The sequence below is a fragment of the Rhipicephalus sanguineus genome, chromosome 9 (genome assembly GCF_013339695.2).
Source record: "Rhipicephalus sanguineus isolate Rsan-2018 chromosome 9, BIME_Rsan_1.4, whole genome shotgun sequence".
Taxonomy (NCBI): domain Eukaryota; kingdom Metazoa; phylum Arthropoda; class Arachnida; order Ixodida; family Ixodidae; genus Rhipicephalus; species Rhipicephalus sanguineus.
In genome coordinates this window covers 60,350,054-60,374,499 of record NC_051184.2, presented here as the reverse complement: position 1 = coordinate 60,374,499, position 24,446 = coordinate 60,350,054, and the positions used below count along the sequence as shown (strand labels likewise).

Sequence of the window (24,446 nt, the reverse complement as noted above, 5' to 3'; positions counted from 1 at the left end):
AACAGATTCAACTGTTTGTGGTGTCATGATGACATCATACAGTCACACCATCACATGACGCTTTCTTGCCCACCCACTCGTGTTGAGTACGCTGCCAACGGTCAATTTTCGCGTTTGATGAGGTATGAAGGGCTTTCGCCTTAATGACTGTAATCTACCCCGCGTGCATTTTCTTGCATTGCATCAGGCAGCCCGCTACTTCCAGGACACGAACGGCGAGCGCTCGCTGTGGGCGTGACATATCTATCTTAATTAGAGTGGCAAGACCCATGTCGCAAGCTAGCCACGTTAAAATTGTTGTTGTGAGCCGAAAAAGATTTCCCGGGGAATGCGAAAAGTTTTTAGAGTAATTAGTGTCCAAATATTCTTCCAAAACAGCCCGCATATTACTTATGACAGTACAGCGATCCTTTGGTTTAAATGGTCGCTCAAATATGAAGCGTGATGTTGAATTTTAGAGTCCTAAAAAAAGAGAAAATTGAAAAGTGAATAGCAATCTTGCAACTACGCCACCTGGAATATTGGCGGAAGTGGCCGTTTTTGCGAAAAATAATATTCCATTCAATATCGTCTATTTGTGCGAGTTCGCGAGAAGCGTTTAGCCACCATTTGACATTTAACAAAAGCGGAAATATGATTATGCGTGATATAGGAGCATATGGGCAGTCTGGATTGTGGTAAACGAGAGAGAGAGAACATAATGCGGCAATTTTCCTGCGCATTGAGCGCGCAAGGATGCGCATGCGCCGTGTCACGTCTCGACGCCGTTCGTTAGTTTTGGCACAGGGTGCACGCTACACTGGTGCTCAGTTGACGTCCGTCCACAGCTTTGCCACTGTGCTACGTTTCTGCAAAGTGCGCACGTAGACCAACGGACATGGCCGTTGACGAACAACTCCCACGTTATTCACAGATTGCTGGTGGCAGCTACAAAGTACATCCGGAAACAAATCAGGCGGGCGCGTCTCAAGAGAATGTCAGGTGAGCTTCTGCAGAATATTGGCATTTGAATATTAAGCTCGCAGGGGCGTAGCCAGAAACTTTTTTTCGGGTGGGGGGCACCTCCTTGATCTGAAGTGGCGGTCGGGCAGGCAAATGTGATCGAGAAATCTGGGGGGGGGGGGTGCATATGCTTTCAGAGATTGGCATGTTGTAGGGTGTACTCGAGCTTACAGTGGCGTAGCCAGGGGGGCGGGGGCACGGACCCAGTGTGCCCCCCTCCCCCCGGCTACACCAATGTAAGCTCGAGTACACCCTACAACATGCCAATCTCTAAATGCATATGCTCTTTCTTTTGTTTCACCGAGTTCAGAGGAATCTATAACACAGGTTTTCCGTCTCTGGAGGCTTAAAGTGCCTTACACCGGGTGGCTGCAGATGCTCTTACTGAAAATAATGTGATTGTGTTTGCAAAAGAAGGAATGGGAGTAACAGGATGCCTGACTGCGCACTGTGATCACCGTACGAGAAGCTTACACACACATGCTGTTGTGCTTCAAGAAGCTTATGCCGACTTGGTAAGAACGTTGTTGCCAGTACTGGGATTCTGCAGAAGACTCCTCTTTCACTGCTGTAGATTGAGTGGCTCGGATGAGTGTGAATGCACTCTGACTGCTACACTCGATGGTACGACTCCTGCGCCCCAACATTTTCACGTTTAATTTCCCGTATTAGCTTTCCTTGAATCCTATATTAGCGGTTGTGCTTTTATACGTAGCTGCAGTAGTTTATCGAGGCACACTTTAAGATTACGCTGACGTAAGCGCTCGTACTTGTCGCATTGTTCTTTATGAAGAGGAGGCGTTACTTACCCTTAAGCAACGTCCTCAATGCACAAACACTGTGCATTGTTATTGGTCAATTTGTAGGGATACACGGCAACGCGAGCAGTGCTGGTGTGCTACGAATTACGATTTGAAAGTGGGGATAAGAATTGTAAAATCAGCAGGGGCATGCCTAATTACGTTATTTCGCCTCTTGACGCCGTCACAGCGCTGCACTGCGTATGCGAAGACCCTCTCGTGTGGAACATGCAAATTTATTATAAACAACAAGTGCTTGCACTGACATTGAGATGGACTGCATTTGGAAACATTCTGGCATATTCCGAGAAGATTACTCTCGCGATGGCTATTGTCCGATTCGAATAGATACTAACAATAATTGCTGAGGTTTGACGCCCCAAAACCACGATATGATTGATAACCGCCGTGGCGGAGCGCTCGGGAAATTGCTGCCGCCTGGGGTTCTTCTAGGCGCTCCAATATCAAAGTACAGGGGCGTCTAGTATTTCGCCTCTATAGAATGATGCGCCCATGGCCGAGATTCGATGCCGCATCCTGCAGATCAGTAGTCAAGCGCCGGTAACCACTTGACAAACCGCGGCGGGTTGCAATTGGGATAGAAGCCACTGCCACAGACGACTTGATGGTTAATCAGTGACAAAGGACTGTTTTTTTTTTTTGCGGCCAATACGATATTGTCACGCAGCCGCGACGATGAAGGGACGTGCACGACAGGATCAGGAGCAAGCCGCAACAATTCTTTATTTCAGTTGGCTGACCTGCGCCCGAAAGAAACAAGTGAACAGCCGTACGGAGGGGGAAGAACTACACTGTACTCACTTTAACGGCAAGGGGCGTTTCTCGATAAAAAGCGGCACGAAGTTGACGGATCACGCGTTCATGATGGAGCGCAGATACACACTAGTTACGTGCATCACAAGCAGAGCGATAAGGATGACAAGTGATCGCGGCAACATCCAACGAGACGATTGATTGCTTCTTGCCTGACACGCTTTATGTAAAAGTGACTTCAGCCACGAAGGTAATCGCATTTGCGTGGCTCATTTCTCTGTTTTCTAACTTTATGCCAGTCGACTCTCCCGCAAAGCAACGCCGAATGCACCCCTCTAGTCGGCGCATTGTATATGAAGGAAATAGCGAACAAGGAGGTCAGCACTAGTCAACCGGTAGCGAGCAGCAACAGAACTCGAAGCGAGTGAAAGTGTCAAGAACATTTAGAGAAAAAATCCGGAGCACATCCACTAATGTGGAGATGGACACCAGCGGCTGCGGCTTGGCGCCATTTTCGCGCCTATTCACACTTCTGTGCGCGTTGGCACTCCTTCAATTACCGCTCTTCTTCCTCTGATTCGCTATGGGACGCTTCCGTTCTATAGCGAATCCAAAGGGCAACTGCTGATAAGAGCGCTAGCGCAACTCTAAGTCACGAGACGAAAGGTGGGAAGTGCCGCCGCGGAATATCGCGACACTTCTAGAGGAGAGTCTGTACCCCCTTTCGACGATGTAGTTTCATCAAGCTTTCAGTGCAATGCACTTTAAGACCGAAGGCGAATGGGGTCCATCCGTGGTCACGCAGTTCCAAGCGAAACGCCGCCGACCTTCACCGCTAGGCCGAGGGAGGGTGCCACCAACCCATCATCGAAATGTTTCTCGTTACGCTAATAATTTTGGTAGGAGAATATTTCAGTAAATTCTGATGCTCGACATATCATTACTGACCAATGACAAAATGCGCTTACGAAAAATATTGTTACTTCGTCACCAGGTGTTTTAGCCCACATGGGAAATTTTGAGTGCTGCTGCTGTTCCGTGCTATAATGTAAGTGCGTTATCGTGTTTCACGAGAATGCTGAATGTGTTCATTAAAGCAAATAAAATACGGAAAGCATACAGCAGGTACATAATGCATATTTATTTATTTTATTTATCTGTGAAATACACGAAAAAAACATTTTCTCACAGGTGCCTTGGGAAATGGTTCAGTTAATTGACTGCTGTCAGCTGTCGTGTTGTGCTTTACCTTTTAATCTGAGCTTGTAGCTTGTATTCTGCTAATATGTCAGCTTGTAGTAATATTCAAGACAATACCGGCCGTGACTGCTCAAATATTCTCGGGTGAGCGAAAGAATCTTTTATGTGGCGAAAGTACAATTGAAATTAGCTAGGTCTTTAATATTTCCATCACGTGTTTCTGTCATGTCCAGTGACGACCTGCAAATATGGGTGATAGTAACACCAGAAGAAGGACCAATGCCTACGACGCCAGGGGGCAGCCATGACACAGCACAACCGGGTGCAATCAGTGCAACAAATCAGCAGCGGAGTGCTGGGTGAGTGTCTATTGAATATTTTCTGTTGAATGCAGTCGTATGATGATGTGTTCAATGTGCATGTCATTGTATCCTGCATGATTTGTCATTTCAATGCAAAAGCACATGTGTTGTTTACGTGAAGTCTTTCAGTTGGAAATGCAGCCTTACCCTGAATGCTAAGATATGTCACACTGCCAACAAACCACTTGCGCCCTTAATCAGGTCTTAATAATTACATTTTCGGAAATACACTTGTTTTGTGCAATGTTAAGCCTTTAGAAAAATCGGATAAACCGGTTATCATAGGACACCCCTGTATTTATACTTCGAAGAATACCTTCTCAACACGTGTCATTCTGGTTATAGCTAACATGAGTACGTATAATATATGGCACATTGGAGACCCGTATTATCTAGAACAGCAATATAAACCGCTGTATATTTCAGTATTTATACCAAACTTTACTAGTGCTAGTCTGCTTACTGCTAAGTGCCCGCTCTCATGCTCCGCAATAGTATCTCAAGAGAAAAAGCTCGCACTGAAGAAGAAAGCAATATTTATTAAATTTATACCGCCCGGCGTGACCCCTCTGTCGCTGCACCCAGGTCTCTATTATTATTATTATTATTATTATTATTATTATTATTATTATTATTATTATTATTATTATTATTATTATTATTATTATTATTATTATTATTATTATTATTATTATTATTATTGTTATTATTATTGCTATTATTATTGTTATTGTTATTGTTATTGTTATTGTTGTTGTTGTTGTTGTTGTTGTTGTTGTTGTTGTTGTTGTTGTTGTTATTTGGTATGGATGCACAAAACACATAAGGACGCAGAGGGAATACGGATGGAACAGGCTGACAACTGCCACCTAAAGGGGCACAACGCCTGCCTGCTCCCGAGAGGATGCGCTGCTGGGCGTGACCAGCAGCGCATCCTCTCGTGGTGTGGTCAAGGAGTGGTCAAGCGTGTATAAGACTTCATATTCGCCGCAGATAAATTCTGATTAAAAATGTTTCACGGCGTTTTCCACGTTACCATTCCGTGGCTAGACTCTGGCCAGTTAGCCTTCCAATGCGCTCAAGAAAACAGGCGCCCTAAAATTGATTGTCAGTCCCTTTAAGGGGCCAGTCTCTAAGGACATGTTTGCTTTATTAAGAGAACTGTCACTCTAGCTTGCGAGTGCTCCATCACGCCAGTGCTGTCGCTCGCTAGTTTTTGTAGTCGTGTAATGACTCGTGTCGACTATCGTTCATGGGACACAACTCGTGTTAAGGAACTAATGAATGGCTGCTGCAATGTATAGTACTACCTGCATTACGACGACCGTTACCTCCGTCATGATTCTGGTACATGCGATCCATCTCAAAGCTCCGCATCCGTACTAATATCGTCACATTTCAACATAAAAATGTTGTCGTAGCCTTCGCATCGCTGGTGGTACATATCCTGACAACAATAAATTTTCTTCCAGTGAGACTGCTGGTGGCACCTTGGATGAACCATATATCGAGCTGCCCTGCCTCGTCCTACTTCCCTCTGACAGTATGTGCAGCATTGTATATCGGCTGATATAGTCAACACTGTAGTGCAACTCGCTCTGAAAGCGTTTCTTTATGCGAAACTTTTCGGTCGTAGCTGACCCGTTGAACCACCGTTGTTGCTCATTCATAAATAAAAGACCTCGAGAATGATTCGAAAACAGCGATGCAGCGTACATGCCGGAAGACGACATGTACACTGCAGAGTACACGGGCCTCTAGCGTTGCCATCAAACTGCAAACACCGCCGCCGTTAACGAACCTGCGGCTCACATCGAATAACCAGTTTCACAGAAGCGACACCTAAAAGCGTGGTGAGAGTTACGAAGAGCTAGCATTATGCATAGCAGCGTCGACGAAACGCTTCACTATGTTGAAGAAAAAATCAACACTATGACGAAGTCATGAAAGACAACAGGTGCTCATTTTTCGTAGGCATAGAATCTGTACCGTGCCTCACGAAATATTGTCACTAACAGCCGAATACCTTGTCCTTCACGAAATATAGACAACACTGAAAATGGGAGCACCGGCGTACAGCTTCCGAAGTCCAGCAACGTCGAAGAGGCATTCCCGAGTACGAGCGGCGAGGACATGGTGGTACTGCTGGTAACCGACATGAAGTAAGGATCATTTTAAAATAGTTCAATTCATTAAGGTCTTCACAAAAGCTGAACGGAACGCTTACTGTAGTGTCCCAAAATGGTGCGACATCGCCTGCTTCTCCCAACGTGTTGCGCTGTAGAATATGTAAGTAATTACGAAATATGCAGGAACAAGAAAGTCACCGTTTCACGGCATGGGCGAAGCCATGAATGCGATGACAACAAATTGGAATTTTACAGGAACAAATGATAGCAGCTAACTACTCTAGGATCCAACGACGCGCAACTATACAAAACACTGGCGTAAGGGAATACAGCGGCTCGATCTAACGAAGTGGTTTTCGTGCTGTTTGTCCCTTCAACGCGAAGTAATCGGTGAAAGCACAGCATACCAGCCATTTTCTGATGTCACTGGAAGTTGCGGTCGCGCTCGCGTGCGCTGTCTCACCTTTTTTGTTCAAAGTTCGCATTTTCTGCCCCTCACCGGCAACCCTTCCTCCTCCTTCGCCTGACGGAGCTGGCCGACGTGCTTTGCCTCTCTTTGGGCCGCGCCCCTCTGCAGCCTTCGCAAGATTTCGCTTGAATATAGATCACACGACGTGGGGTTCATGTTATCAATTTGGTATTTATATAAAACATGACGATGGCAGAAATGGCCGTCTAGTGACCGTACAATTGCTGTCGCAATGAAAATCGCGTTCAGATAATCCTTCTTTCGATGGTGGCGTATTTAGCGCAGTATTTCTGCATTCGCATAGATTGCTTTAACATACATTTAGAGCACGGTGTAAGAATATACTCAGGTGATGACACTCTTCCCCCAACGCATGGGAAACCGCAATCCACGCGCGTCCAGATAATGTTCGGGTTCTTATCAGATGACTTGCAGAGGGCGCTACGAAAAGCGGGGCAGTCGTCTCCATAGCAACGCGCATGCTGCTGATAACGTGCATTTTTCTGTGCCATTTTGCTGGATAATGTGCATCCGCCAAGCGGCGTCGAGGGGCGAAATCGAGAGAGCAACAGGAGAGGGAACGGCGAGAGCGTCGGCGATGACGCAGCACCACCGTGATTCGGCTACTCGCGGGCGCTCTCCGCCTCAAGCCATTAGATGGCGCACTGCTCAACGGACCGACGACCGAACATTTACTGGCCGCTTAGGCGCGCGCGGTGTCAACACCCGAATATTCTTACACCGTGATTTAGAGAGAAAAGATCAGGTCGGTAATAATGAACTGCAGTAGAGCCCTACGAAATGGTATTGCCTTATTGTGACGCACTTTAGGCATATACTACGGGAATGGGAGCATATTGACAGTCACCACAATCTTTGAACTAACGTGAATGTGAGCTTTGATGATTGGAAGAGCGTGCTTGCGACGGTGATTCATTAAGTTGAATTCTTTAGGGTGCGATGCTTTCGTGCTCCCTCAGTGGTGTAGTTGCATGAACTACGCAAGGCTGACGCGATACAATAAAAATGGGTAGAGCAGCCACCCCACGAGAGGGAGCCACACGACGAGAGTTTCGTACTCGTAGAAACTGGCGACCTCTTTCATTCCAATGTTTCCACGACCACTGTTTTGAGGCTGCGAGTGTTTCCAATCGTAAGCGAACTCTCACGTTTCTCTTTAGTTACGTCGAAAGATAACGTGTTCAGTGTGCAATACTGGTCGTTAATACCCTTAAAAAAAACTTCACTCGTTACCACGGCAAATAACTTCTGTCTTTTGTGTCAAAGCACTTCGGGCAGTGCGGCGATATTGTGGCATAAATGAGTCTCAATTGCCACTGCATTTGAGAGGATTTGGATGCGCTTGACTGCAGTAAAGTATTTTTAAGGCGTCAGCACTTTGTCGTCTTTACTACCATAGTTTGGTGGCCGTATTATCGTTGACGCTTCATAACCCAAGATGAAAATGATCTCTGTCTGTAGGATTTCTGATGGGAAGGGCAATGGAGACCAGAACACTACGAACTACCAGGACGGCGGCACGGCTGTCCACTACGGTAAGTGATGAAAGGTCTTCCGTTAATATTATAGCATAGAAAAATATCTCACCTCTCTGTGCACCGGAGGAGATAATTTGACAGCGCTCTTATTTTATTGGTGGGAACAGGCACGTATAAACGGGATGCATACATCTATGCATTCACGCTTTGTGTGGATGTGGTACAATACGATGGGACAACAGCGACCCTTTCTGCCCGAATTTACTGTACCACTCCGCATGGAATTCCAATAATTCCATATGTTATGAGTATAATGATTACAGAAAAAATAGATTCCGCACAATATTCGTATTCCTGTCGTCGATTTTCATAGTGATCGGACAGATTCTTATAGAGTCGTTAGAAAGCTTACGGCGCGCCTTGGTTGGAAATATTTGCAATATAAAACGTGACAAACGAAAGGATAGAAATAAGACAGCACTGCAACTTGAAACAAGTACGGGAATATATATAAGATACTAGGAATGTAATAATGCACAAGCTCCTTTAACGCCTTTTCATTTTTTTTTCCTGCACCACAATTTGAGTTTTCTGGATTACATGTTTCAAAAGACGTCAACTGCAGCCTAGCTGCATTGTGATCGTGTTCCCTAGTCTCAACCAGTTTTTAGAACATTCCGACTTTTGCGATTTCTTTCCAGTCACTCCTCACGAATCATTATCGCACAATAACGAACCACCAGCTTTGCATTCAGAGAAGACGCAAACGGCCAAAAAGGAAACCAGTTTGCCGCTTCCAGTGTCCAGTAGCGGCGCCTGCGATGATGCGGTTCCCAGCACGAGCCGTGCGGACAAGAACGCCGCTGCATTGGCGACAAACAACGCGAGGTATGGGCAACATTTAAAGCGTTATTACAGCGTTGTTCTTTTAGCAGATCTTGCCTGTGCCGCAGTAGCAGAGGTGTACGTTACGCGGTACAAATAATCGATTACTTGCAATCAGTGGAATTTTGTTGATTTTATTGCGAAGCACTTCTTAGCGAACCTTTGGCATTCTGAGCGTTTTTATCTATCTATCTATCTATCTATCTATCTATCTATCTATCTATCTATCTATCTATCTATCTATCTATCTATCTATCTATCTATCTATCTATTATCTATTTATCTATTTATCTATTTATCTATTTATCTATTTATCTATTTATCTATCTATTTATCTATCTATCTATCTATCTATCTATCTATCTATCTATCTATCTATCTATCTATCTATCTATCTATCTATCTATCTATCTATCTATCTATCTATCTATCTATCTATCATCATCTATCTATCTATATCTATCTATCTATCTATTTATCTATCTATTTATCTATCTATCTATTTATCTATCTATTTATTTATTTATTATTTATATTTTATTTATTTATTATTGTCTGTCTGTCTGTCTGTCTGTCTGTCTGTCTGTCTGTCTGTCTGTCTGTCTGTCTGTCTGTCTGTCTGGTCTGTCTGTCTGTCTGTCTGTCTGTCTGTTGTCTGTCTGTCTGTCTACGTGCTTTCGTGTCGCCTCCATAATTTGGTGTAGACCAAAATTGGCATGGGAGGGTAAGAGGACTAGACGAATGTGATTCTCTGGCCATGACATGAATAACGTGAAAATCTTGTCGCGTACGTCGTCGAACACTTTCCTCCAGACACGTCTGGCACATACCCGTTTACCATGGGCCACAGCGTACGGGTGTGCGCCACAGGTGATTGAAACTTTATATCTACCCAGGAACGGCGGAACAGACATTGGTAATTGAAATGCGAGTGCGTTAAGAAGAACAAACATCGGCAGCGTTCACCTGACGAATGGAAAGAATAAAAAATAGGATCCCAGCAGCAATCTAACCATAGAATGCTGTGTGGCAATCAGGGATTCTACCACAGAGCCACGAAAAGAGCCTATGCAGGCGTAAGGCGATGTAACGTCAACTGTGTTTGTGGTGCAGGCTTTCTAATTTTACAAGAAAGCAATAAACACTACTTATGTACCCTTACGATTCAGGCGTCATACACGATTTACGTGCTATGAAATCGGAGCCAGTGTTGGCTCCGATTTCATAGCAGTCTAATAAAAATTACATTCTTATTCCTATGATTCAGAAAGCTATATTCAATCATTCCTAGACCCGCGACTAATACATTAACGAAAGTCTCACACGACATTCACATGATTGCACCATAAAGTGCACTTAGTTTCGATAATAGTTGCGTGTGTACTCTAACGTGAGGGATGACGTTACATCGCGCCATAAGTTAACCCTTAAACGCCTGTGGTGTCAACGTGCCTGGTAAAGTCACGGTGCGCACAGAGCTACCACATTTACAAAAACACGTCGATCCACCTCCTAACGTTTGGCTCGAAGCCATAAAATGCAGCGTAGTAGTACTCACTGACTGCTTCGCCTGAATCCGATTCCCACAACGTGTGGGATCTGCCGAATTTTATGTAATATAATGTGTGCTTTTTTTCGCAACTGTAGCGTTCTGGGTTTTTCAATTACATTTTCTTGTAATTTATTGCCGGTAACGAATTACTTTTTTTTTCTACGGCGTTTGGGATGTTAAACCCCAACAATTATTATTAGCCTCACATCTCTCCTCTTTACCCTCAATTCCCTTTCCCGCCACCTTGTTACACTGGTATACTGTACAAGTCCAGGCTATGCTCTGCTAGCGTGCCTGGATAGCCGAGAGGTTAGACGCACGCCTTCGGATCGATACGCGGGTTCGAATTCCGCCGACTCATCAAAATCTTTTTCGCCATTTTCTTTTATATCTTTCTTTCTATCTCTCTCTCTCTCTCTGTGTACTAGTTTTCTCCCCTAACCCATCAGGGTTAATACAGGTCACGCCGGAGAAGCCCGGGCACGTGTTGTGGGTGTGCAGCAGAAGTTGAAAAGGACGAAGCAGCGTGTACCGCTTCATGTTAATGATAATTACTGTTCGCACTATCCGCCGCAATGAAAAGTTAAAGAGCTCCGCTCCTAAATTGTCACGATCCTCTGAGCTGCACCATATGCCGCATGTAAAGTAGACAAAAGTGATAGAGCCTAACCCTATAGTGTTTTGTGTGACCTGTAAATAGGGACCTATTCCCAGGCTTCGAACTATACAATAAAGTTTAAACCCATTTTAAGCGCGGAGCACTTTAATGGCTCGGCTTGTCGTCCATCCATGCATCTCATGTGGCGTCATCACGCTCATAACAAAGCGCTCAATACAGCCGTAACAAGGACTAGCAATCGTCAAAACCGGGTTCAAATGAATGAACAAGGTATAATATATAATTTACAGAAATAACCAAGTAATTTGAATAATTATCTAGAAATTGCTAACATTTCCGAAACATGCGGTTGACTCCGACGTTGCGCAAGAGAAGGCGCCACCGCCTCGCCAAGTGCGCTACGGATGCTCCCCCCGGCACTTCTCAGGCGGCCATTCAGCGCGTGTCAGGTTACAACCGCAACTGCCGCAACTACCGGAAGCTTTATAAACCACTAAACCGCTCCTCGCTCCTCCACCCATAGATTTAGTACAGACTTTAGAGAAAAAGCTGGGCCGAAAGAGCGCCGACCAAAAGAACACCGCCATTACCCAATTTTGCCAGGGTTGCCTTTGCAATTATTTAAGAAGTGGCTAAGATCAGCGGTATTTGTGTTAGTAATACTGGCAGTGTAAATCAAACACGGTCATTTTGACGAATTACAAGTGTGCTGGCATTGGTTGTTGTTCATTTTGAAGATTTTTAGGGAAAGATTCAGGGCTATTTAGGCAAAGTACTGTGCGCCAGACTCACGGCCCTGGAAAATGCGTTTGGAGACAGTTTTGCTAGATGACTACAGCATAACCACTCGAGTTTGAGGTCGCGGCCGAGTGCGCGCCTTCTGACTGAATTGTGAGTCGCAGTGCGTCGTCGTCTGCGCGTTCTCTCGACGCGTAGCTCTAACTGATGGGAGCGCATTTTAGTTAATTACGATAAAGTCATGTCTAGTACAAGTCAAGTCTAGTATGCGTCTCAGGGGCAGGTAACACTCGCACGGTAGTGTAATGGCGGCATTGCGGCGCCCTTCTCGTCGGAGATTGTAATGCATGGGCGACATGGGGAGCTTTTCTCTAGTCTCTCTGCTAACTATATGCCTCCACCTAAACTCTCCACATTGATCCAGCCGAGCAAGAGCGCAGCGAGCGTCAGCGAATGCTGGATCGCGCGAGACAGCGTCGACGCCGGGCAAGTTCCGAGGTGAAATCTCTGCGAGCAGCCGCCGCTCGACAAGAGCGACAAGCCAAGCGACAACAGCCAGTGCCTCTCCTTGTGAACGCCCAGCGAGCAGCTGCACAACGTAAGCGCCAAGTGAATTCCGGCATCGGTCAAGCTCAGACCGCTGCGGCTCGTCACCGCAGGTGGGCCGATCGTAAACTCAAAGTGAAGCAAGCGTTAGTGAAACGTCTACAGTGCCAGAATAATCTAACCACGGTGCTTGAGAAGGCAGCGGCTGCGGAACGTCAAATGCGCCAGAGCAACTCAGTCTCCTTCCCGCGCGCAGGAACCACACAACCCTATTATAACCGCATTTATTCGCCATTACAGATTACCGCACAAGCCATAACGTAAAATCCTACCGATACCATAATACCCACATTGCAATAACGAAAAAATGATAGCACCGATAAAAATAGCAACAAAACAATAACTGTGCAACGGGAATCGCGGGGTGCCCGACGCACCTCCTCAGGTTCCACAGTAATGGAGCTGCATTTCTTGTTTATTGTGTTGGGGAGGCACTCCAGTGGAATCACTTTTTTCTTTTGCAAGATTTCGCTTGCTAATAGAGCACACGACGCGGTGCTCATGTTATCAATTTGGACTTCATGCAGAACATGACGACGACGGCAAAAATGGGCTTCTAGTGACCGTACAAATGCGGTCGCAATGAAAATCATGTGCAGATAATCCTTCCGTCAATAGCGGCGCACTTGGCGCAGTATTCCTGCATTCGTAGGAGATGCTTTAACATAGATTTATAGAGAAACGATCAGGTGGGTAATGGGGAACTGCAGTACAGCCTTTCGAAAGAGTATAGCCTTATTGTGACGTACTTTAGGCGTATACTACGGGAATGGGAGTATATCGACAGTCACCACAACCTTTGAAGACACGTGAATGTGAACTTTTACAATTTAAAAAGCGTGCATGCGACAGTGATCCATAAAGTTGAATTCCTTGGTATGCGGTGCCTTCCAGCTCCCTCTGGGTAGTGCAGTTGGCATGATTGGCGCAGGGCTAACATGATACAATGAAAATGGGTAAAGGAGCCACACCACGAAATGTTCGCATTCGGAGAAACTAGCGACCTCTTTTTTTTACCGTTTCCACGGGCCACAGTGTTGAGACTGTGAGTGTTTCCAATTGTAAGCGAACTCTCGCGTGCGTTTATGGTCATGTCGATACATATCGAGTTCAGTGTGCAATAATTATCGTTAATACTCGCAAGGAGCATAATTCGTTTACAAGGCAAATTGCTTCTTCTGTGTATTGTGTCAAAGCACATCGGACAGTTTGGCGAGACCTCGCAGCAATAATGCTCAGTTGCCACTGCATCTCAGAGGATTTGGATACGCGTGACTCTAGGGACTTTTTTTATGGTTTTAGCGCTTGGTCGTCTTTACCACCATAGCTTAATTGCCATATAATCGTTGGAGCTTCATCACACTTGATGAAAATGATCTCTGTCTGTAGAATTTCTGATGAAAGCCGCAATGCAGAGCTGGACACTACGAACTACCAGGACGGCGATACAGCCATCCACTGTGGTAAGCGATGGAAGTTTTTTTCCGTTAGTATTATAGCATAGAAACATATCACACCTCTCTGTTCTCCGAATGAGCTAGTTTGACAGCGTTGCTATTTTATCGGTAGGAACAGACATGTACATACGGAATGTACATCCATGACTTCACGTTTTGTGTGGTTGTGGTACAATATGGTGGCACAAGAGTGACTCTTTCTGCCCGAACTTACTGTACCACACCGCATACAATTCCAATAATTCCATATGTTATGAGTATAGTGATTACATAAAAAATACAGATTCTGCACAATTTTCGTATCCTCGTCGTCGATTTTCAATGATCTGACAGATACGTAAAGGGACACTTAAGGTAAATATTAAGTCGACGTTGATTGATGAAATAAAGGTCCACAAACCTCGTGGTGCTACTCTTGTGCGACGGAAGTGCTTATTTTGAAATAAAATCACGTTTTAGTGGTCCGCATCGCGTTAGCGCACTTCAGATCACCCACCTGAAAGCGGTGTTTCTCACGTCACTGCTGCCGTGTCCAACGTTTCCCGCCTTTACTGCGCGGCGGCGTACACTGGCGGCGTGCGCCATTCGGGCATCCGGCAAGATCACATGCAGGCGGCATTTCGTCGAACTTTCTGTCAGAGGGACTTCCACGAGCGCGCAAGACACACGCGGAAGTACTCGATCCCGAAACTACCACTGAGACGCGACCGCGAGAGCGAAGCAGGGCGCCGGGCGAAGCGCAGTTCGGCGAAAACGGAACCTTCGAACCACGCGCGCCGTTCCCCTTGGCAACGTCAAAGAGGTTCTTTTTTCCATGAATGAAACAGAAACGAACAAGCAGCATATTATTACGTCCCTTGGTACACGGAAGGTTTATTTTTTATTGCAGCTAGTTTGATTACGAGTGATTAATTTCAGTCGAACTCTCTCACGTCATCGGGATCATTTCCAAAATGTGCCGCTGGTGGCGCTCATCGTTTGATACATTTAGAGTTACTGTATATGCTACCTTTAGGTAGCAGAGTTGCGCATCCGTCTTCCAAACGCCGCTAGTAACCATGCGTTGCGGAGAAGCTGACGCTCGGGTCAATTCTTGTATTTCTCGATCGCGCCGCTGCAGCGACCTGGATTGACACTACTCATTCACAGTAAAGTTAATCAGCCGTCTTCGACACGCCAGACTTGCCGATCGGTGACCCGGTAGGCATGTCGCCTGCAAAAACGGAGTGCGTCTTCACCGCATAGCTGTGGTTGCTAGCCAGACCTATGCGCAACTCTGCTACCTAAAGGTAGCATATACAGTAACTCTAGATACATTTAGCTTAATTTCTCGGTACGTAGGGCACTGCTGTTAATAATATTGCGGTTTTAGACGTTGTCATAGATTGAGCTTTCACTCTGAAATAAATTATTTGCATTTGGTGTTCCTATAAAGCGTCATTAGAAAGGCCTACGGGGCGCCTAAGTAGGAAATATTTGCAATATGAAAACGTGACAAAAAAAGATAGAAGTAAGACAGCACTGCAACGTGAAAGAAGTCACGGGGATATGTATGAAATACTAAGAATGCAATAATACATGAGCTCCTTTAACACCCCTTCCATTTTTTCGTACACCACAATTTGTGTTTCTGGCCCCATAGATTACATGTTTCAAAAGACGTGAACTTTAGCCTGGCTGCATTGTGATACTGTTCGCGTGTCTCAAGGAGTTCTCTAGAAGATACCGAGTTTTGCTATTTCTTTCCAGTCAATCCTCACGAATCATTGTCGCACAATGAGGAACCACTACAATTGCCTTCAGAGAAGACACATACGGACAAAAAGGAAACCGGTTTGCCGCTTCTAGTGTCCAGTAGCGGCGCCTGCGATGATGCGGTTCCCAGCACGAGCCGTGCGGACGAGAATGCAGCTGCGTTGGCAAGAAACAACGCGAGGTATGGGCAACTAAAGCCCCTCCATCGCGTCTACTGCCGCTTTTTTAAGTACCGCCATCTATTGTTCGACGACGACGCCCACTTCCGGTTCCGGAGCTTCCGGAAGGAAGTTCTTGAGCCACTTCCTTCCGCTTTTTCCTTCCATCTTGTTTCTGCGCACGCATGTGCACACGCGAGAAAGCTCATATTTGCTTCTCCGTTTCGCAAGTGTTGTTGTTTTGAGGTTCGTCGTAAACTGCCTGCCGCCGAGGGAGTTTTCGCTCGGTGTTTCTGCGTCGCGAGGGCATGGGCGGGCATCAGGCGGGCATGGGGCACGTGCATCAACCGGAAAAGCAGCAGAAACATCATGGCGGCACTTAGGCTTCCGCTATGCGGGGAACCGGTGTGAAGGGAGAGGGGGCGGACGAGTTGGCGCTACTTAACCTAGCCGGCGGAAAACGCATGGAGGGGCTTTATGGGCAACATTTAAAGTGTTATTACAGCGACGTTCTTTTAGCAGATGTAGCCTGTGCCGCAGTAGCAGAGGTGTACGGTACGCGGTACAAATAATCGATTACTTGCAATCAATGGCATGTTCTTGTTTTTTGTAATATAATCTATTCGTTTTTCGAAACTGTAACGTTCTGAGTAATTGAATTACATTTTCTTCTAAGTTATTACCGGCAATCAATTTCTTTATTTTTTTAAAAGAAAGTTGTAAGCAGTCGTCTACGGTGTTTGGGACGTTAAACCCCAGCAGTTATAATTACCCTCACATCTTTTCCTCCTCACTCTCACTTCCCTTTGCCGCCGCCTTGCAATACTATATTATACAAGTCTACGCTATGCTCTTCTAGCGTGCCTGGATAGCCGAGTGGTTAGGATGCTCGCCTTTGGATCGTGGGTACGCGGGTTGGCGTCCCGGAGCCTCATCAGAAATTTTTTTCGCCATGATTTTCTCTGTCTTTATATCTTTCGTTTGTCTCTCTGTTTCTTCCCTTCTCTCTCTCTCTCTCTCTCTCTACTCGTTCTCTACGCTCACCCATCAGGGTTAATACAGGCCACGCCGGAGAAGCCAGGGCACGTGTTATGGGAGTGAAGGAAAAGTTAAAAATTACGAAGCGAACGTGCACCGTTTCATGTTCATGATAATTACAATCCGCAATATCCGCCGCTACGAAAAGCTTAAAGAGCTCCGCTCTTAAAATGATATCACGATCCTCCGAACTGCACCGTATAATAAATGTAGAGTGGACAAAAGTAATATAGTCTATTGCAAATGTATTTGTGGGACTTGTAAGTTCACAGCCTTTGACCTATACGATAAAGTTAAAACCACTTTTAAGTGCGGAGCACGTTAATGACCCGGCTTGTCGTCCATCCATGCATCATATGTGGCGTGATGACACTCACAATAAAGCACTCAATACAGCCCGTAACAAGGCTAGCACATCGTATAACCAGGTTCAAATGAAAGAACAAGGCCTAAAATTATACAATTAACAGAAATAACTAAATAATCGCAATGATTACCTAGAAAATTCGTAAAAACATTTCGGAGACATGCGGTTGACTTCGGCGTCACGCAAGAGAAAACCACATTGCTTCGCCAAGTACGTTATGGCTCTTCCCACCAGCATTTCTCCGGCGGCCAGATAGCGCGCGCCATGTTGCAACTTCAACTGCACGTAACCTTTATATACGACTGCTCGCTCCTCCACTCATAGATGTAGCACACTCTAGAGAAAAAGAGCGCCGGCCGCAAGAACACCGCCATTGCCCTACTTTTGTCAGGGTTGCCTTTGCAATTTTTTAGAGGTACTAATATCAGCTATATTTAATGTTAAAATACTGGCAATATAAATCAAACACGGTCATATTGACCAAATAAGAGCCTGTAGGCGTTGTTCATTGTTCATTTGCAATATTTTTTGGGAAAGACTGAAGGCAATTTTGGCAAATTACTGTGCGCCGGACTCACGGCCCAACAAAATGCGTTAGGATTCAGCTTTGCAAGATGGCGCCACCATAACCACTCGTGTTTGAGGTCGCGGCCTATTGCGCGCCTTCTGACTGAGTTGCCAGTCGTAGTGCGCCGTCGTCTGCGCGTTCTCTGGACACGTACTTATAGCTCTAATTGATGGGAGGTCACTTTCGTTAATTACGATGAAAAATAGATGCCACCCTCAAGTCTAGCATGCGTCTCGGGGGCTACTAACGCTCGCACGGTAGTGTAATGGCGGCATGGCGGCGCCCTTCTTGTCGGAGATTCTAATGCATGGGCCCTATGGGGTCCTTTTCTCTGGTCTGTACTAACTCTATGCCTCCTCGTAAACTCTCCATATTGATCCAGCCGAGCAAGAGCGCAGCGAGCGTCAGCTAATGCTGGATCGCGCAAGACAGCGTCGACGCCGGGCAAGTTCCGAGGTGAAAGCTCAGCGAGCAGCCGCCGCTCGACAAGATCGACAAGCCAAGCGACAACAGCCAGTGCCTCTCCATGTGAACGCCCAGCGACCACCTGCAGAACGTAAGTGCCTAGTGAACCGCGGCATCGTTAAAGGGATACTGGCACCTTTCTTCGAAGGCGAGTTTACTCTGCCATACAAATCTCCTGCATGCAGAAACGGCTCTGAAAAACAAAAGCTCAGCAAATGCTGATAAGATATCTTATTTTGATATCAAGGTCAAGTCACTCACATCAAGACACTCACATCGCGCAATACCAATTTTGGTGTATATCTAGTGAAACGGCCGCTAGCGGATCATGAGCGTGGCATGTAAATCAGGTCGTACATGACTTGCATGTCATGATTTCCATGTTACCACGTCTCACTTACGTTCGTCATACAGTCGTGTCGCGTAACACCAATTTTGGTGTATATCACGCAAGCGAAACGGACGCGAATGCACCACGAGCGTGGCATGTAAATCATGACATACATGTCATGGATGTCATGGTTTTCATGCTACCACCTGTTATTCATGTTCTTCATAAAGTCACATCACACAATACCAGTTTTCGTGTATATCAATCTAGCGAAACGGCCGCGAGTGCGCCATGAGCGTGGCATGTAAATCATGTCACACATGACATGCAAATCAGGATTTTCATGTTACCACGTGTCAGTTATGTTCGTCATACAGAAAGTTCTCGTCATACCAGTTTTTGTATGTATCCCTTCATTTAAACGGCCGCGAGCGCCCCGAGACCATGTCATGTAAATCATGCTGCACATGACATGCGCGTCATGATTTGCATGTTAGGACCAGTCATTATGTTCGTCAGGAATTCTTGTCACGCCGTACCAATTTTGGTATATATGAAATTAACGGAAAGGCCGCAAGAGCCCAAAGGCCGTGGAATGTAAATGATGCTGTTCATGACATGCGTGTCATGATTTTCATGATATGACCTGTCATTTATGTTCGTGATAAGGCCATGTTATGACACACCAATTTTGGTGTACATCCGATTAACGGAACGGCCAGGGAGCCCAAAGGCCGTGGAATGTAAATCATGCTGTTGATGACATGCGTGTCATGATTTTCATGATATGACCTGTCATATATGTTCGTAATAAGGCCATGTTATGACACACCAATTTTGGTATACATCCGATTGACGAAACGGCCAGGAGAGCACAAAGTCGTAGGCGGCTAGATAGATAGATAGATAGATAGATAGATAGATAGATAGATAGATAGATAGATAGATAGATAGATAGATAGATAGATAGATAGATAGATAGATAGATAGATAGATAGATAGATAGATAGATAGATAGATAGATAGATAGATAGATAGATAGATAGATAGATAGATTAGATAGATAGATAGCTAGATAGATAGATAGATAGATAGATAGATAGATAGATAGATAGATAGATAGATAGATAGATAGATAGATAGATAGATAGATAGATAGATAGATAGATAGATAGATAGATACGCTCAAAGTCGCAGAAGTTCGCTAAGAAATGCTTCGCATTAAAAAAAAAAGCGCGCCGTCAACGTCATCTGTAAGCTAAACGCGAAGGCGCCTAAAGGCCTCCAATATTCGCGCACACTATCTCGGAGGCAACGCCGCACCGTTGATGGTCGCGCATGCTCGCGCCCGCGCGTCACTGCCGCGTCTTCCGCGACAGCGCGGGCTGCACCTTTTCGTAGGTGTGCGATAGAGTACGTTCGTATCAAACGTCGCGGGGTGCAAATCGGTTCACAACAACCGTACTCCAATACATTGCAGGCTAATGGGTCTTGGCCGGAACCACAGAAAAATTCGTATCACCCCGAAATTCGTACGAGCTGTGATCGTATCACTGAGGTTTTACTGTATATTGTGCGAGCACGTGACGTGAAGCTCATACCGTGTTGTGACGTCTGAGTAAAGTAGGAACCGAAACCAGCCTTTAGAAACATACCGGAATTACTTTTCCAGGGTGCACTTACGCTTAGCACTACCTTTTCTAGGCTCTTCAGGGCGTGACCTTTCCTTTGACGCAAAAAAAAAAAAAACTGAAAATGTTCGTGTCAGTACCCCTTTAAAGCTCAGAGCGCTGCGGCTCGTCAGCGCAGACACGCTTATTCTATACTCAAAGTGAAGCAAGAGTTAGTCAAACGTCTACAGCGCCAGAATAAACTAACCATGGTGCGCGAGAAAGTAGCTGCCGGGCAACGTCAAATGCGCTACAGCAACGCAATCGCATTTCACGTGCGCAACAACACAACCCTTGTAAAACAGCATTTAATCGCCATTACACATTACCGCACAGCACATAACGTAAACGCTTCACGACACCGTAATGACTTCACCCACATTGCATTGACAACAATGATAGCACCGATAAAGATAGCAACAAAATAATAACTGCGCAACGGGAATCGCGGTGTACCCGACGCACTGCCTCAGGTTTCACCGTACTGGAGCTGCATTTCTTACTTATTATATTGGGGAGGCACTACACTGAAATCACTTTTATCTTTAACACGAAAGTGTTTTATGCCGGGGTCCACCAAGGCTTCAGTGACGTATTTCCGTCAAGGCAATGACGCCGCAAAAATCTACATTATCAGATGGCAGATAGAAACTTGGAAGAAAGTTCCATCAACGGGAGTCAAACCCACGACCTCGCGGTCCACGGGAACAGATGTCCACTGCGCCACGGTCACACTCCGGCGGCTTTACAAACGCACCTTGTATATCTCACACTTTAGTCGGCGGGATGGTGTCGCCGTCTGGGAGCGGTGAAGTAATGCATCAAGACCGTGGCCTTCGCGATTAGCTCCTGCAGCGGGTCGTTGCTACGTGTCCGTCACATTCGGCACGTTTCCAATAGGAGAAGTGCAATTTTGTCAACGCCTTGACACACCACGGGGTGGCAACCTTACCCAAGCGTCGGCCTCGGCATAGCATCCATCCAAATTAATGTAGCTCTGCGACGCGCGCCTGCCTCACTGGTGGTAACACTGCACCCGCCTTTACTCTCGCCCCGAGAAAAATCGCGGCCGGGCTGAGGGTAGACACGACGCGCGTTGAGTTTCCCTCTAGTCCCGCCGTGGTGTTGAATTACTCAACATGCGGTGGTGTGGCGACATTAGCACAAGTTCGGCGTTCAATCAGCGACGCTCTTCTGGCTGTCACACCGCTTTCTCTGATTACGCTCTCACCGTTATCTACTACAGCTACCAAAGGGTTTGTTCATGGACGTTAATCGTCGGGACGGAGATGTGCCATCAAGCGTCAACGTGGGTGCATCCACGTTAAACGGTGCTATAGCTGACAAAGACCCAAGAGATATTGTGAAAGCTCTTTTATCAATGTACAGTAACAATTCAACTACTTTTGTGAAGACGCGTTTAACTTTCGTGTTATACCGATTCCTATGACGGAGGAATCAACCATGTTTTTTTTATATATATTACTAATTTATATATTTTGGTATGTATTGTGGTCTAGTTGTAGTAAATTTCGCTAAGTTTACTAAAGAAGTCGTACATTGATGCACCGCATGAGATTTCGTATGTAGTGTTTTAGAGGTAAAAGAAATAACTATAATCTTACAAATGTACCGCGAATCCACAGGGCAGGAGTAGCTCCGGAATATAATTAGTTTTGTACTGCAGAAACTAGCCGCAGTCAACGAAGGAAAGGTACACATCTTTGTTCCCTTTGTTACAGCAGAATAAGCGGCCGTGCTCGTTTGCATGTCTTTTCTAAGACAGATGGAGAAAGATTCCCGTCCATGCGTAGTTAGTGTTTCGATTATGAAACAAATAAATGTTTTATTGCGCGGAGCGTGCAGGACTACATTATGCTGCCGTCTTTTTCTGGATGTGCTCAGCTAATTACTCATTCTCAGATAAGATGAGCTACTATCAAAATTTAGCCATGCTAATGTCGGTTAGAAGCTATTAGAAAACAAAGCCCTCTGCAAGCCGCGCCATGACGCGCTGTGCAACGTGCCTTCTTTTTGGATAGTTTCACGTCCGACAGCGCACTTCGAGTTTTTATTCTCAAGGTGTCTAATTATCGCGTTTAGCACGCAGTAGAATTCTGTTTCATGTTTAACCACGAAACTGTATTTACCGTGTTTCCCCATTGTGTACTACAGAACTAGTAGGCATTACTCATTAAATCAAGAATGAAAAGTTTTGTATACGTGTGATCAGGTGGAGCGCTGCTTTTTTTTCTCAACGTTGAGCGTCCCCTGAAATTAAAGCATCAGTCTTCAAGTGCTGTTGAACAAGGCAAATGCGGGATAAATAGAAATTACCGAAGTTTAGGAGTAATATTAGGCAAATCGGGCTCCTATAAAAGCTAAAATCTGTTCGCCAAACTGTCTATCGAGAAAAACATGCTCCTTTCCTTCCACAAAGCATTATGTACATCGTGTCTATTTCCGTTGTCTGGTCACTCGCAGGGATTCTACTGGCACTACAGAGAGGAAGAAGCGTAAAGATATCAGCGGCGTCAACGGCAACGTCAACCACGGCAAGAAACGATCAGGGAAGCGACGCCACAAATGCGAGATATGCGGCCAGTCATTTAAAACGAAGAGTAGTCTCCTGGCACATCGCCGTACGCATGCAGGCGACAAGCCCTATCGCTGCGACACATGCGCTAAATCATTTTCACAGAAGGGTAATCTCGGGGTACATCTTCGCACGCATACAGGCGAGAAGCCCTTCCATTGCCACATGTGTGCTAAATCATTTGCACAGAAGTGTCAGATGGTGGTACATCTCCGCAGGCATACAGGCGAGAAGCCCTTCAAGTGCGCGACATGCCCTAAATCCTTCGCACAGCCGGCAAATCTTCGTGTACATGAGCGCATGCATGCGGACGAGAGGCCGTATAAATGCAAAATGTGTCGTCATTCATCCAAGACATTAGCAGCTCTCAAAAAGCACCAACGCGTGCACAGAAACAAAAAAACGTGAGCCTGCCAAAAACAGGAACAAAATCACTTATAGCAGCGATGTATCAATGGGCACCTCCACAGTCGCATGGCTGTGTCTTCCTTTACTGGCGAAATGTGCAATAATTAACGTGCAAAAAGAAATGTATATATTTTATTACGCAAGCATCGTGAGTGCTTAATTTTTACGTTCTATTGACAAGCCGATGTTTTTAGAAATTTAACTGATCTCATGGCCATATTCGGCAAACTCACTCATGAGACGACTCAATTAGACTCAAATCGAGCCGCGAGTCTTAGTCTGGGTGTGTCCGGGTGGGCAAATTATCATTTAGCTAGAGTTCTAGTGAGTCCGGTTGAGGAAAACTTCGGTGAGTATGTGTCCGGGTGAGTCCTAACCGCAAATATATTGTTACGGGGAGAAGAAGGCGTTTGAAGGTTCTATTTACAAGGTATATACAGAGGAAAAGCCAGGCATACAAGATGGGGCCCAAAGTCCGCGCGGAATCAGGGAACGTCGTCCTCTTTCATCACGTCTCCCTCTTCATCTTCGGTAGCGCTTCGTAGCAATATAACATGAGTGAGTCTGAATGACGTCCACTTTTTTAAACGACCTATGCTCCTACCTAAGGACAAGAACACGTGGGGCACTTCCCCATTCGCGTGGCCGTGTATCCCTTCACTGTCGAAATGTGCAATCAATTATTCGCATAGAGCGAAAGTGTTAATACGAAAACATCGATGAACATGAGTACTGAATTTATACGTGCTATTAGTTAGGCGATGTTCTTAGAAAGTTACCCGACGTGAGACCTCATGACAGCACACGTGGGCAGATGTAAATTGTGTGGGTATAACTCCGTCCTACATGTCGACGTTTACTTCCAGGCGCTAGAGAAAAGCAGTGTGGAACAATAATGCTGTTTTCTTAAAATAAAAATATATTAAAACCACCCATGTGAGAAGCGTGCTTTATTCCAGGCGAAACACAATGGACTAAAATGCATGTAGTAAGCAACG

The 24,446-nt window shown here is 45.6% G+C and overlaps 1 protein-coding gene across 1 annotated transcript in view; it reads left to right on the top strand.

Moving 5' to 3' along the window:
• Nucleotides 1–800: 800 nt before the first annotated feature.
• Nucleotides 801–24,446, top strand: part of LOC125759936 (uncharacterized) — a 46,652-nt gene continuing 23,006 nt past the window's right edge. The window contains exons 1-8 of the mRNA XM_049419445.1: nt 801–981; nt 4,010–4,135; nt 5,560–5,681; nt 6,186–6,300; nt 8,219–8,292; nt 8,937–9,123; nt 12,454–12,527; nt 18,435–18,534. Coding sequence (XP_049275402.1) covers nt 878–981; nt 4,010–4,135; nt 5,560–5,681; nt 6,186–6,300; nt 8,219–8,292; nt 8,937–9,123; nt 12,454–12,527; nt 18,435–18,534 — 902 coding nt within the window. The 5' untranslated portion in view covers nt 801–877. The remainder of the gene's footprint in view (nt 982–4,009; nt 4,136–5,559; nt 5,682–6,185; nt 6,301–8,218; nt 8,293–8,936; nt 9,124–12,453; nt 12,528–18,434; nt 18,535–24,446) is intronic.